The 15,856-nt window shown below is 40.3% G+C and overlaps 1 protein-coding gene across 11 annotated transcripts in view; it reads left to right on the top strand.

Annotated features, from left to right (window-relative positions):
- MAP4K4 (mitogen-activated protein kinase kinase kinase kinase 4) overlaps positions 1-15,856 on the top strand; it is a 163,471-nt gene that overhangs the window by 108,507 nt on the left and 39,108 nt on the right. For all 11 annotated transcript variants that reach the window (XM_015630039.2, XM_015630100.2, XM_015630080.2 and 8 more), the window contains exons 5-11: positions 39-129; positions 1,690-1,820; positions 3,895-3,949; positions 6,310-6,388; positions 8,596-8,771; positions 9,433-9,505; positions 9,959-10,169. In XM_015630039.2, coding sequence (XP_015485525.1) covers positions 39-129; positions 1,690-1,820; positions 3,895-3,949; positions 6,310-6,388; positions 8,596-8,771; positions 9,433-9,505; positions 9,959-10,169 — 816 coding nt within the window. The remainder of the gene's footprint in view (positions 1-38; positions 130-1,689; positions 1,821-3,894; positions 3,950-6,309; positions 6,389-8,595; positions 8,772-9,432; positions 9,506-9,958; positions 10,170-15,856) is intronic.

Here is a 15,856-nt window from a genome sequence, read left to right as displayed (position 1 = left end):
CTGAACATCCTCTCCTTCCTCTCTTCTCCTTAATGCAGGGGTTGGCACATCTTCATGCCCATCATGTGATTCACAGGGATATCAAAGGGCAAAACGTGTTGTTAACAGAGAATGCAGAAGTGAAACTTGGTAAGTAGGTACACATGTCCATTTCCTCATTTGTTCAGCCTTTGGTTTTATGATGTTCCCAAATTAATTTCATACTTTAAGAGCCCTGCAACATGTTTTATAGCATGAGTACTCTGTCAGTAGTTCCATGTGGATTGACAGGCTGCATGTATTTTCTCCTGCTTGGAGAGGATGGAGTACAGGTTGTTGTTGAATTTGGTTTAGAAGATGTTGGTTTTCATGCCGGAATCAGTGCAGGGATCATTTTGTTCCCCCCACTAAGGTATGTGTAACTTGAATCTGTTCTGATTCACTTTATTCTGGACTTGGGAAGTGACAGGAATCTCTCTTGTATTTGGCTTTAATTAAAATAGCACCTGCTGTTCAGATTCTGGACACAAAAATATGATCTGGACAGCACTCTCAAGGGAGCTGTGGCATTGAATTCTAAACACAGTTCCAGCTCTGGCATGCCTGCTGAAAATCGTGCTCATCCCTGGCCTCTTCTCTTCTGCCAAGTGGACATACTCTTTTATTATTTCCTCTCTAATTTGTCTCTTTGAGTTAGTGCACATGTCAACCTTCTGTGTTTGTATCACGCTACACTCGCCACCTTTTTTTCGTTAAATATAGAGCCTTGCTGAAGCCCTCCCACCCAGCCCACATCCCTTCTGGTTTGCATTGCACCTTCCTGCAGCATGAGGCATGGGGAGTTGTCCTGGCTGCTGGAGGAGGAAGCTTTTGGGAGAGCTTTCCTTCGTTTGGTCCAAAATGGAGCACAGTAGCTTCCAAACCATTGCTTCCGCTGAGCTTGTCTACACCAGTTTGTCAGTGTCACTCAGATGGTGGATGCAGTGAAGCTGACACAGCCCTCTTAGGAGAGATGCACTTACTGGTATAGAAAGACATATAGCAGTGTGGTCATGAGCAGGGCAAAATGAGAGGCAGAAAACACCTTTGTAATGTAATTGCTTTGTAATGAAATAGGCATCTCTTACGCAGCCTATGTGCATGCGCGCTCAAAGTTCGTGCTTCCTGAATAGTCCTCATCTTTTGCTCTCATTGATGCTTCTGCTCTATGCATTAAAGCAGAGAGCAGTTTGCTGAACAACAGATTATTTCTGCTGTCCAATTTTAGAGCAGAAGAAGTGGTGAGCTGAAAGGGATGTGTTTATGCATGTGATTTTCCCATAGCATGAGAGGTACCTTTGGGAAGTGGCTGTTTTTGTATAGGCAAAGGTGCTTGGCTTCACCATGTGGGAAGGGAATAAATAGCCCTTTCTCAGCTTCCCAGGCACAGCTTCTACAGCTGTGCTCTCCCTTCTGTCCAGTCAGACCAGAGGGGTACAGGGGTACAGGAGAGGTGATTGTGTGCTGCTGTGTCCCTTGACACTTGTGCCCAAGCACATTGTGTGTGAACCATGAGGGCTTACTTGCCTCAGGATTAATCATCTTATTTCTCTTCAGCACAGTCCTCCCACATGGGATGTCTACGGGGCTTTGTTTTCAAATCACTTTGCAAAAGTAATCATTGCATTATTTTTCCCCTCTTATTTCATTTCACTCTTTTCCCACCCACAGTGGATTTTGGTGTGAGCGCTCAGCTGGACAGGACAGTTGGCAGGAGAAACACTTTTATTGGGACTCCGTACTGGATGGCTCCAGAAGTTATTGCCTGTGATGAGAATCCAGATGCTACGTATGATTACCGAGTAAGAGTCCTGTTCAAAGAAAAAACCCAAAACATAAACTTGCAATATAAATATCTGTGAACTATGGCAGTTTTTGAGACTTGCTATGCTTTGTAGGACTAATAGCTATATTGTGTAGTTATATCCCTATTGCCAAAGTACAAGGTAAGGATACTATCAAATTGTGACCTTTAACAGTTTCTGCTGCTTGTATTATTGTAGCTTTGAGACATAAATACAGGACTTCAGGGTGCTGTAGGTGCTTAGAGAAAGCAAAAAAGAGTTTGCCTGGAAATGCTTATGTTCTTGACTTGTATATTGGTTGTACTTTAAATTGTGTTTCACTGTGTCCAAGTTATTGTGGTAACCCAGAACAATACATTTTAGGTGTTGCCTTAAATAGAACCACTGTCTGGGGAGCCAGTGAAGTACAGAAGGAACTCTTAAAACTACTTCTGATTTCAGGATACATATACATGATTTTTTGGATAAAAATTTATCCATCACAACATTTCTTAACAAAGATCATTCTTTACATAGCTTGCTGCAAATCAAGGATTTAATTACTGCAAAACCATAATTGGCTTGATGGTATTTGCACTACCCTTAAGAATAATAGGTATTTAAAGTTAAATATATCCAGTGAAAGCATACTGTAATCTTGAAGGTTCCTCTCAGCTGACTTTAATGAGAGCACAAGGAAAGAAAAAATTTTAAGAAATCTTTACTTAGAAAAATGCATTGTTCCAGCTTTAACCAAGGGCAACAGGGATATCAGAAAGCCAGGGATTAAGGCCTTAAAAGGAGTTACAAAGCTGTATATCAATTACATCATTTTGCTGAGACTGATAGTGTTAGCTATCAGTATATTCACGTGTGTCTAAATACAGTAGTTATTATTAGTAAGGAAGGCTCACTATTAAATGATTTAATAAAGCAGGAAAACTCCCTGCAATATTTGTTAGTGCAGTGGTGATGTGAAAAATAATTCCTTTGGCCTCTGAAAACACCTGTTTATTGTTCCTAGTGGAGCCTGTAGGGTAGTTGCTCACAAAAAATTAATGTTTGAAAGATTCTGGAATATCATGAGGATGTGCAATTTAGCTTAAATGGCTGCATTTGACTAAGAGATGAGTGCCTTGCTGGGTCTGAAAATAGGATCTTTAGAAATGCTTCTCTGCTTGTTGTGCATGAAGAGCTTATGTGCTCATTAATTTTAAGTAATTTTAAAAAAAATCACAATTACAACCAGAAATGAAGACTGCTTTGCTCAAGACTGCTCTTTCACAGCAGTTACCTCCAATATTTTGCCCATTAAGCTGTGTCAGTCTCTGAAGTTGGTTCCCTGCCAGGACTCCTCCATCTCTTCCATGTGTTTGATCTTCCTGGCTCTTGTTTGGTGTCTCCCGAGTCAGAGGTGCTGGCCAGAGGTGGTACCTTGAGAGGCAGCCACTGAAGGACTCTTGTTCTGTAGTGCTTTAAGCAAAGCGGAGATTTTAGGGGAGGAATGTTGGCTTTGGCTCTAAGCAATGCCTGTGGTAAAGACAGAGGTGTAAGTTTTGGGAACCTCTGCCTTTTCAGTGGTGTTGGTGACTAATTCACCTCTCCTTTCAGTGGGCCCGTATTTTCCTTTTATTCTTGCTTATGTACATGAAGAACCCTTGTAGTTTTTGACAAGTCTGGCCTCTTTAAATTTGAGCTGAGCTTTTGCTTTTATAACTGCACCTCTACGCACATTGGGAATGCCCTTGTTCGGTTCTTTGTTGGTAAGGGAATACTGAAAATTCTGTTTTTTCATAGGCTTATATTTCTGGCAAATGTATTTCCCATTGTCATAATGTGACTATATTTTTATGTGCTGTTGTAAAGGGTTGTTTGCTCACTCAGTAAGAATACGTGTGCATGTTTCTGCATATGTATTATGTGAAAAGCAGGATTTTATGATATAGTTACAAGATTAAAGAGGCTTATATTATTTAAATAGCCATGGTGTTTGGTTTCAGCCTCACCTACAGGGCCTCTCTAAATAGTACTTTCTTACTGTGTGAATGGGTAAATCCACCTACTAACATATGGTGTGTCTCTTTTTCTGCAGAGTGACCTTTGGTCATGCGGCATTACGGCCATAGAGATGGCAGAAGGAGCTCCCCGTAAGTGATACCTGTGCTTCTCCAGTGGGCTCATTAAGGCTGAAACATATACTTGGGCCATGCTGGTTGTAATCTAAGCCTAGATTTGAGGTTTCTGAAAGTATCCCCATGTTATTTCTGTTCTCTTTGGTTTTGCCTGCTCTATAAATGTAAAATCCCATAAATAGCAATGCTTTTGATAAAGATAGGGTTGTGTTTAAACACTACAGTGCAGACTGCAGTAATTTAATTTCTATAGCAGGAATATTTGGAAGCTAATCGAGTGTCTGACTTCCTTCCTATGGGTAGTATATTGTGTTTTGGAGTTGTGTCCCACTTTGACTGTGGACTGGCCTGAAATACTGAAATCTCAGCTGGGGAGAGGGTCAGTGGGGCCTTGAGGAAACAGTTTTAATGAAAAAAGCATTTGTAGCAACTATTTCTGTATTGGCTTTCTGTCGGTGTGGATAATGCTAACATTGCTTCTCCTTTTGTTTCCACTCGTCAGTGGGTGGTGTTAATCTGCCTTAGCAGTGACATGGCTTAAACTGTAAATCCTTCTTCAGGACAAAGCACTGAATTTAGGTATTCTCAAGCAGGGATCATTATCAGTTAGTTTGGATTTGAGAGGAAAATTTGGAAACCAAAAATACCCAACTTTTTAATACGTTCTTTTTCTTTCACATAGTTCTTTCAGAATATAAAGGCAAACAGCAGATGTTTGAGGAGGACAAAAACCTTTGAAAAGAAAAGAAGTTAGGCATGGTGTTTTGACTTTTAATGATAATTTTTATGGAAGTCCTTATTGATCCTGCAAATATGTTTACCCTCACCCTCAGATGGAGCTCTGTATTTAAAAAATAAGAGCCTAAGGTACCTAAGAGCAAGTTAAATTTTTTTTTTGCACATAAAAATCTACCACCACAACACAGCCCAGCTTGAAATGTCTTTGAAATAAATATGTTGAAATAAAGTACTGAGATTTTCCAGCTAAAAATTGGCCATTTTGTTGTAGCTGCTGCCTGATTTTGTTATTCTTATTGACCTTAATGTAAAATTTAAAAATCAAGTCACAGTGGTCATGTGTTGATTCATGTTTTAGGCGCCCTGGTAGTTTGGGGTTGTTTTCTTTTTCCTTCCTAATTGTACATTTGCATGAATGTCCAAGTGAGAGCCACTCCCAGGACACTTCAGCCAGGACTGAACTGGTGAAGTGAACTACCTCCTTTTTGCCGTACTTTTTTGTTCAGCACATTGAGTTGCCCGTATGGCTTTCAGTTAAAGGCTGGGCTTTGTAAGCCTAGAATTGGACGATAATATTTTGTTCATTTCTAAACCAAAGCAGAGCTTGGCCCCTCTTTGTGTAAAAGCACAAGAGTGGCATTTAAGAAGTAAGCAAAGATCCTCTCTAAGTGCTGAATAGCTCTTGTCCTCTGGTATGTGGGCTCTACTTCCTCTTTCAGTGGCAGCTCAAGAGTCCATCTCTATGTTTGGTGGTCTGCAGGGATCCATAGGCACCCAAGGGGCTTTTTTGCCAAGAAAGTAGTGGTCCCTTGTTTTTGAAGCCAGAATTCTCTTTATATCAGTCTGTTTCTCCTGAATTTCTGTTGTGTAGTAAATGTCACCTCATCCTGCAATGATCACACAGGCTGAGACTGAGGGTTTAAGAGATCAAACACAGGAAGATAGATAAGACATTGCTCCTAGAGACTTTTCTTGGGCTGCTTCTCTCCCTGCTCCCTGTGTTGGCTCTGCCATGTTGTTTTGCTACAGAACAAGAGGAAAAGCTGTCCAACATTGATCCTGGACTCCCACTAACTGTCCAGTGAAATAAACAGGACTTCTTTGGACAACAGTTACGGGTTTGCATTTCAGTTCAGCAGGCAATCCTTTTGTGTGATACAGACCCTCCTCCCATGCTTCAAAACTGTCATGCCTTGAAATAAAGAAAATATCCAAGTCTGGAGAGTAAAAATGAAGCACCCTCCATAATGGGAGAGAAGAGCAGGTAGAGGGAGGATTGAAACAGTAGCTCCTATTATTCCCTTCCACCATCATCATCTCCCAGTATTTTACTGATGGAAAATAAGTCAGATGACTTGGGTCTGTATGAGGGCCATGCTCAGATGTTCCCATCTTGTTTGATTCTGGAGGTTGATCCATGCTTCAAGATCTCTTTCTCTTTTTGGGCTGCCATTGGCACACTGAGTTATGGAATTGTTGTCATTTTGGGCTAATTCCATTTAGCTGGGTTGCTGTCTACACCTGCTGCATGGATGTTTGGGATGGTGGGAGTGGTTGTGGAAGCTGAAGTCATGGCATTGACAGCGGGCAACTAAACCAGCATCTGTATGTCTCTGGTTTTGTTTTCTTCCCTTCAGCACTTTGTGACATGCACCCCATGAGGGCACTCTTTCTGATACCCAGGAACCCTCCCCCACGGTTAAAATCCAAGAAATGGTATGTATTAATTATATCTTACTTGTAGCCTTGTGTAGCATGAAGTTTTCTTGTACACAGTTTTGTTATCTCTTCCACAGAATTGTAAAGCAGTTTAAGTTAGCTTAAACTTAAGTAAGCTTAAGTTTAAGCTAACTTAAGTTTAAGTTAGCTTAAACTTAAGTAAGCTTAAACAGAGATTTTTAAACTTAGAGTTTAAAAATCTCTGTTACCTTTTGTGTCTCTGAATCAAAGCACAAAATAAAATGAGTGCATTATTTAGCTCTATTTGTCCCAGAAAAATTCCACCTGAAATTGTGTGAAAATAAATACCAAGATTTTTGTTTTGGCAGAGCAGCATCTGTATTAAGGTGACAAATGGATCCGTGTTTTAAAATACAAACTCCTGCAGCACTCTTAATATGCATTATGTTTTCTCAGATGTATCATAACACAGAATCAGAACAGTACTATGGTGTTCTAGTTGCTAAATAGAAAGGAGCTATTAAAACTAATGAAGGCTTTTACTATAATTATTGTAAACGGTTGGAGTTGTGCCTGCTTCTTGCCAGCTGAGAAGAATCCATTAGTATCAGAGGATTTCCTCTCAGTTACTGGTTACAACTGGCACATATGAAACAAAATACTCACTAGAAAGAGGTTTCGTACAGATTGAATGTGATCATGGGATGCTGTGATCCTGTCAAAATAATGAAGTGATTTGACTGTGTATTCAATATCAACATTGTATAAACTTGACTTGCTTGCTGGGCTTGTTCTTTACCTGTATTGACTTATTTATGTATTTGTATACTGTCAAGGCATTGCTCTCTCTTACTTGCCTTCTGCATACATTAAGGGAATAGAGATGCATATATGCCATTTGCATTAGCCTTTCATTAACCTTTTAATGTGAAATAATGACATTCAGGGTGTGAGTAATAAAAAAATCTGAACAACCAAATTATGTTGGATTCAGCCTTTTTTTACTACAGTAGGGAAAAGAACTCATGGATGGAAATAATTGTTTTTACTCTTAACCATGTAGTGAGGATGTTTGCTCTCCAAGCACTGGAGCAGGTTGACAGCACCTACCAGTTAAAAAGCAGTTCTGGTCCAATGCAGTGCTGCTGTCATTCAGCTGTTTTGATAGTGTTCTCAGTGGCAGGTTATGAGAAGATAGGCCAAATGATGACCAAGTTGTGGAATCATCAAAGAATGGCTTAGGTTGGAAGGGACCTTAAAGATCATCTCCAAACCATGCCATGGACAGGGATGTCATCCACTAGCTCGGGAAGCTCAGAAACCCATCTAGCCTGGCCTTGGATCCTTCCAGGGATTGGGCATCCACAACTTCTCTGGGCAGCCTGTTCCAGTTGCCTCACTGCAGTTCTGAGTATTTCCACTACTGGATTTTGGCAGGTGGCTTGTTGGGTGACTTCTTTCTGGAGAGAGCCTCTTTCAAGAGTTCAAATGAGGTGCTTGGAAGGTGGTGCTTCATCTTAGCTAACTGCCATACCCTGTCATTTTATGCTGTTTGAAGGAGGGATTTAGTTTAGTTCATGCCCTTAAATTGTATCAGGGAGAATTTGACCCAAAGTGCCTGTGTTGAACACACAACACTGACCAACATCCACCTGTTCTATAAAACTTTCTCTGTGTGTGACTCTTAAGGTAAAAAATAAAATAATCTTAAATTCTGGCAGATCTAGTTCTGTGAACCCAGGTGCATGCAAAAGCAGTGTGATGCTGTTTGTGTCAGGAGAAAGGCACACACAGTTCTCCTGACTTTGGGTATGGCTGTCTGTAGCATGGGTAGGTGGAGGCTTACCTGAGCTGCCCTGCCTCTGCTCCAAACAGGCTGGATTAGAATCCAGCTCTATCCAGAAGCAGCCAGGCTGGGTTTACATGATTTACCTCACTCTTAGATCCTGACTTTCAGAGCAATTAACGCCTCTGAAGGAGGCACATTAGCGTGAGGCTGTGCCTGAGTGCTCCAAGCATGTTCATGTCACCCTGTGTCCCTCCAACCCTGTGTCGCCCCAGCCCAGTGCTCAGCTGGAATACACTCAGATCTGTTTTAGGAGGTAGACTTGCAGGAGCACTTGTACTGTCCTCTGGGACATGATGCTCTTTGAGGAAATGAATTTGAGAAAGAACAGAAAGAATGTTTCAGCTGAGTTTTACCTCTCATCTTTTGCTTTGTTTTTTCCTTCCTTCTTTCTCAGGTCAAAAAAGTTTTTCAGCTTTATAGAAGGTTGTCTAGTGAAGAATTACATGCAGCGACCTTCTACAGAACAGCTGTTGAAACATCCCTTTATACGTGACCAGCCAAATGAAAGGCAAGTCCGAATCCAGCTTAAGGACCATATAGACAGGACCAGGAAGAAGAGAGGAGAGAAAGGTATGCAGCTTCTAAAAATCAAGTCTTTGCAACTTGTCAAAAATGCATATTTTTGTAGTGTTTTGCATTCTAGATATCCACCCCAGGAGAAGCTCCTATTACCCAAATCCTTTAAAAGTAATTTTTTAATTCATCGTTTGACTATCAGAAGGCTTGGTTTTGTTCTGTCCTTTACACAGAAAGTATCGATTTCAAATGCTGTATTTTCTGATGCATGAAATTTACTCACTTGTTGACCACTGCGTGTTCCATACAAGCATTAAACAGTATTTAGGAGATACTGGCATATATGTCTTTCCCTTCTTTAGTTTCTGGTAGGTTAATTTCCTAGAATAATGCCATAAATCAGACTCAGAGGAAATAACCCCTCACGAGAGATGTGAAGCAATGTTTTGGGCAGCTTTTTCTCCGCACTAAGGTGGTGCTGAAGTTCTCCAGGTGTCTTGTCATACATGTAAAACCTGGTGGTGTTCAGGGAATTTGCTGTAAATCTTCTCTAAACCACTGTGCCACTGGGAAGATGAGCTTACTTATATAGAGTTCTAAGGTCTGTGATAGGTCTCACTGAAGGGGACAGGAGCTGTTTTTCTGAGGTGCTACTGCAACTCCTCATTGCCCTAAAAATGAAGTACTATCCAGGCCTTTGTTTCTTTCCTATTAGATGAGACGGAGTATGAATATAGTGGAAGTGAGGAAGAAGAGGAGGAAGTGCCTGAACAAGAAGGAGAGCCAAGGTAATAATTGCTTTTGGGATGGCTTTGGGCAGTCCATGCCAAGTCGAAAGTTCTGTGATTATAAATCAGCATGCTAAATTTTTGTCTCTTATTAAGTGAACACACAAACTACTCAAAGGGTTTGAATGCCTATGCTATGACTGTTACAGGTTTGAAAGCTCTCCTTCCTATGACTTAGAGCCAACAAACTCTGGATGGAGGGAGATTTATGGCAGATATGATTGATCAGGCTCTCCACAATGTTAGCATTCATCCTCACTTTGCTTGGCCTCATTTCACGCCTTCCAGTGAGAGTGTGTATTTGACATACATTCGGTGTCTTTGCTCTTAAAGAAACAAGATTAAACTTTAACATCATGATATGTTTTATTAATGTTCCCCTGCTTTGGCAAAGGTATTTAATGGCCCATCAGGCTTTATCATACAGAAGGCTTTAACTTCCTCTTGTTGCAGTTCCATTGTCAATGTGCCTGGAGAATCAACCCTCCGACGTGATTTCCTGAGACTGCAGCAGGAAAACAAGGAACGGTCGGAGGCCCTTCGGAGACAGCAGCTGCTGCAGGAGCAGCAGCTCCGTGAGCAGGAGGAGTACAAGAGGCAGCTGCTGGCAGAGAGGCAGAAACGAATCGAGCAGCAGAAGGAGCAGAGGAGGCGGCTAGAAGAGGTAGAAAAAGGAGTCTGGAGTTTGGGGAGCAGAAGCCCCCTCTCCCCCTTTTGTTTCACGTTCCTGCACTCATTTAAAAAGAATTCCTTGTTGCCCCAGGATATCTCAGGAAAGAAAACATCATGTGAAAATCCACCAGTAAACATAGGGCAAAGCATTTAAATCCATGCTTGGCACTTGAATATGTCTTCCAAAGCATTTGAATATCCAGCAGCTCCTGTGAAGACAATAGGAGCCGGAGCTGGGTTCTTTGAAGGTGTTTTTTTGGGGAAGAGGCTGTTTTTTGGTCTCTGTGTAGGCTTAGATAGGTGTAGAGAAGAGGAGATATAAATTATTCCCAGGTGGATTTTTCTCTCAAGTGTACTTTTTTGGGGGCCATAACGTTTTTCAGATTTCCCTTTAAAGCTGTCTCAGACATCTCTGTTCAGCACTCATTCTTGGTAGACAGAAGCCTGTTTTTTAGTGTATTACGCTCTCATGCACACTACCTTAATGACTTAAAGCCACCTACATCATAAAATAATGGAATGATTTGGACTGGAACAGGCCTTTAAAGGTAGATCTATAATTGTTTTTGTATATCAGTGTTAAAATTATAATTCTGCAGGAATTACAAATATGTAAATTATTGTTTTGTGATACAGTAAGTATGCAATTTCTATACACTAGTGGAAGATACAGTGAACATACACGGACAATATGGTTCTGTCATACTTTTCACCTCCTAAGATCTCATGTGCATTTATATATATGTAGATGGAATATGCAGTGTGAGCTTCAGAGGTAGGAGGATTTCAAAACAGCTCTTCAGGCCAGAGCTGGGTATGACACAGAGTTGAAGTGAAACCAGTCCTCTGGCTCTTCAGGAAGTGCAGGGTCAAATTCCAGTTGTCCTTAAATGACCTCTTGCTTGAGTCTATTTCAACCTTTCACTTAGCAGTGATGGAAAAACTACACCCAGTCTGGTTTTCCAAATCTTGGTAACGTTTAATGAGGATGCAACCAGGACCAAATGTTGATTTGCATCCCGTGACCTGTTTGCATAACAAGTAATACAAAGTTCCAAATACCTTTCCAGGCCACATTATGCTCTTTATCCCTCTTTTCTAAAGTGCAAAGTGCTGCTATAAGGAGAGATTGGTAGCTAAGATTCAGCCACACATGAATCCATAAGGAGGGATGAGGGGAAAGCATATAGATCCTGTTTCTATTCTTCCCCACCCTTCAGACAATGCCAAGATAAACCTCATAGCACTTCCAGCTCTTTTTAGACTGTTCTGGGCTGTGGGGGGAGTAATAAAAAAAGATACTAGGCAAATATTAAAAGAAAATATCAATATTGTAAAAGGTGGGCAAAAGTTGAGTTATTGCTTAACCGCTCAAATTTTTCTTAGTACAGAAGTCAATTATTTCTATTAAATGCCCCCTTAATCTCTAAGGTTCTGCAAGCAGTGTTTTTTTGTTGAGGAAGAGGATTACAATTAAATTATCTAGGTCATTTAACTTTAGTAATCAGTGCAACTCTTAGAATCTGGGTTTTCTTTTTAAAATAAAGAAGCTGCTGCAGCTAGTAGTGGAAACAAAGCAGTGCACCATTTTTCCCTGCATGCGTTGAACTTTTTGGGGATGTTGCATTTACAACTGAATGAGAAAGTAGAAAGAAATGTCAGTTACCTGAAAGTTTTGTTTAATCAGTCCTGCTTTTTAAAATCCAAAATAAAAGTGACAGTTTCCACAACCACAAGGCATGTAATGTAGATTGTATTACTGAATAAGGTTGCATAGTAAAACATGTAAAATTTGTAAGATCAAAGCTATTTACCTTGTATGGGTCTGTAATACACATCTAGATGTGTATAAGAGAGTAAAACATGTAAAATTTGTAAGATCAAAGCTATTTACCTTGTATGGGTCTGTAACCTCTGCCTGGTTCCCTCAGAGGCATAAATAGGAATGGTGAGTTACAGAAGTTTCCTTTTGCAGGTGATTGTGTGGGCATATTGTTCATAAGTGCATGAAAATAAGACTCATATTTAGCTTTCAAAAAAATCACACTTAGTTCATTGGATCTTGTGTTGAAAGAATGTATGATCCCAAGTGATTTTTAACAAAACAGCAGCCAAAACAAACTCTTTCAGATGGGGGAAGGGTGGTAGACACAAATTTAGATAAACATCAGTGTTGTGACACAATTGAAGGCCAAAATATTGAAATGTTGTCACTTTGTCCTTAGCTCACCCCCCCTGTTTTGATGAAGCCAGTAAACAATGAAGAGCTTGGTAGTGGGAGTCAAGATTAGTGTCAGGCATTGAAGCTCAGGGTGTTCATAAATTCATTGATATTTTTACCAGGTTTGCTTTCTTGTAATTTTCACTTGTGTAAAACATGTATGCATATACCTATTTAATATTCTTTGGTAGAATTTTATGCATTAGATAATCTTCCTTTACAAGTTACATATACTTCCCCCCCTCCTCACTTCCTAAATTAAAATTGAGGTCTTGTTCTTACAATGCTGGCACAGAGCCTAGACAGTTTTGACCGAGACTGTAACAGGAACGGTGTTTAGGACAGCTGCCAAAAACTGTAATTCTCAGCAGTATTAGAGAAAAGATTACTTTTTAAAAGGCATATAGGTGACTTCTAAAAGTTGTTGTTGCAGGAACCTTGTAGTTTTTGTGTTACTGAGAAGGTGAAAATGACATGTGGTCTAACTACAGAAAATTACTTGAGAATTTTAGGAAGGGGATTTTGTCTTACCCCCCAACCCTCCTTTAAAAGACATACAAAGACTATCAACTATGTAGGTGTTTAGATAGTTTAAACAAGAAATCTGAGCTGTGCCTGGGCTGTTTTAATGTGATTCTGTTCGGCAACATGGAGACAACTGTTGGGTATAGGAAGGCATTTCAATTTGTACTTTGCAAAACTGAGTCTGGCTCAGGAAATTCAGAATTGGCTGTGGCAGAATCCCATTTTCTGTGGACAGCTTCATTAAATGGTGTCTCTGTCCCTGGTTATGAGAACCTAAGATGGATGTTTTTGAAGTGGTAGGTTATAGCTACACTGGCAAGTAGTACAGTCCTGTAGAAGCAGATAGTGGAGCACAATAATTAAAGTGCTGAGGACCTGAAAACTTCATGTGTTTAAAGACAGGAGGAATTCCTTTGGACTGGCTGAGGTCTAGACTCTGTGCCTGCTTGTGGTTGGAGTGCATCAGCCTTTTTAATTTCATCCAAAAGGTGTGGTTGGCACTCCAAGACATCTTCAAAATATGAAACAAAACTGGATAAGTGGAGATGTTTGGATGATTCACTTCAAAAGAGCACTCCTGATCTGAACCAAGATGCTAATGTAGGTGTACCTGCAGGCAATTTTTGCCAGGGCTTTATTTCTTTTACAGAAGGGGAGCTTATTCTTATCTACTTAATTTGAGTTGCTTGATTGGTACTGAGTAAGAAGTTCTACTTCTGGTTTATCTCTAGTGTGGACAAAGCAAAAATCTCTTTATTAATCTTGCCAATTTGCTTTCTAAGCTGATACCAGGCTACCTAATTCTTTGTGAAAGAAATAATTAATGTAGGTATCATCAATCTTCTGAATATGAGACACAGTAATAATATTTTAGGAATTTAAAATTAAAGGATCTGTATCTATCTTGAGCATTTCACTGTATGAATGAGGGCCTGAATTCTTTGGTATAGAAGAACTGCATGTGTAGTTGCATTGCCCCCTCCTGGTAAATCATGCTCTACTGCATGGACTTCCAGTTTGGAGATGTCAGGTTCCATTATGAGATCATCATTATTGCACCCTAAAACCAGATGAGGAGCCAGGGTATTGACACTGTAATTTCTGTGTGGGCTTTTTTAATGTTGTTTGCATAGTAAATGCCCATTTTGTGAAATGCAGTAATTTGAGGCACTGTGGGCTCTGTCAAAATTCCATCAAAATAATGGACTCTGTCAAAAATACCGTACCGAACTAAAGAAGATCTGCATATGCATCCATAGATTCAGAAATCTAGATCTGTACCTGCTGTTTATTGGACAACAGTGTTCTGTGTTTGTAGTGCATGACAAAAAATTACAGTATCTGACAATCACACAAACTAAATTTTAAAGGCAAATTTTTATGTGTAGAAACATGACATGGGTTTTAACTAGTGGTTTTCCCTGTCCCTCTCCTATCCTTTGGGCAAGTATAAGGAACACATTGATCAGGGCTTTGGTGTCCTCATGGAAGAGTTGCTAGAGCCAGTCAGGAATGCAGTCTTGTGCCAACAGAGGGATGCAAGAAAGTCAGCTATAGGGCTGGCTCTGAAGCCAGGGTGGGTCAACCCGACTTGCTACCAGCCACCTTTGGCATTGCTTTGACAAAATGTGAACTAGGATCCAAAAGATGGTTGTTGTCACTGTAGGTTTCCTCCCCCTGGGCATGTTAAAAGTCAATTCCACCTCGTTAGTGACCACTGGTTTGATGCTGAGGTTTCAAAGAGCATGTGCAAAGAAAGTGAAACCTTTCTTTTACTCTAGGGCTGGGAATAAGGGGATCATGCAGTATGTTTGTGCAGGATCTTGCAGTGCTGGGTACCTCCCCACTCACCCAGCAGGAGGCTGAGGGAGTGTCTGATGGGAAGGTGGAGGTGATGCTGAGAAACTTGATCTCCCTGCATACTTTGGTGCATAGACAGTAACACATTTGTGAGATCTGACTTAAATCCCTTTTTTTCCCCTACTCTTTTGATGGGTAATAAATATCTCCTGATGTGCAGAGTTAGGTATCTGGATGAAGGTTTCATTAAAAATCTCATCTTTTGAAAATTGTTTATTTTGTGCTGCCATGGGAAACTGGCTCTATTAATCAGTTTGTAGTTTATTTTTCCTCATATTAAGTTCAGTTATTTATAATAATTGCTGAATACTTCTGAATTAATTCAAGAAGCGATGAATTTGCTCGTCTTCCTTGTGGTGAGAATGATGCCATCCTAAGATCCGCAATATATCTACTTAACAATGTCAACACAATATTGTTTGAGTTGATAAATGTGCATATTATATTAACCAGTCAGCAATGTGCTGTCTTTTGCATCCTCAAGGCAGCAGAATTATTGTACTTCACTTCTTAGTTTTCTTAAACAAAAGCCTGTCAGACTTGATTAGCCAAGAAGGACCTGAATATATTGACTTAAATGTAGAAATTGCTTGACACTGATGCATATATTCAGAAATAAAAGTGCCTAGTTAATCCTTTTACAGTGCTTAAAAAACGAGGGAGGGGAAGCAGTGAAACCTATGAAATGCACCGCGTGCCGTAGCTGCCTTGCAGCACTTTTGCTATTTTTGTATCCACATTCATTGAAGAGAGCTGGCTTAAGCACAAGTGAAAGGGCTAGTAAATGGATGTAGTTAGAAGAGATGCAAGAGCAAGGAAGCTGTGTTTCTGAGAAGATACAGACAGTGTGGGGGATAAAAGAGCTTATGTCTTGTGGCACAGGAAGGTGGTAGTGAAGCCAGGATGATGCTATGGGCCAGGAAGGAGGGCATGATAGTTACAGTGTGGGTGTATTTCAGCAAGGGTCTTCAGGAAAGTCACATCTTCCCCCAAACTGTGATTAATGAAAGAGAATTGGAAAACAGCCTGTATTATTTAAGTGCTACTAATTGATGGAATCACAGAATAGTTTG

The sequence above is a fragment of the Parus major genome, chromosome 1, assembly GCF_001522545.3.
Source record: "Parus major isolate Abel chromosome 1, Parus_major1.1, whole genome shotgun sequence".
NCBI lineage: Eukaryota > Metazoa > Chordata > Aves > Passeriformes > Paridae > Parus > Parus major.
Note: the sequence above shows the minus strand (reverse complement) of the source record. Positions and strands in the feature narration are given on the sequence as shown.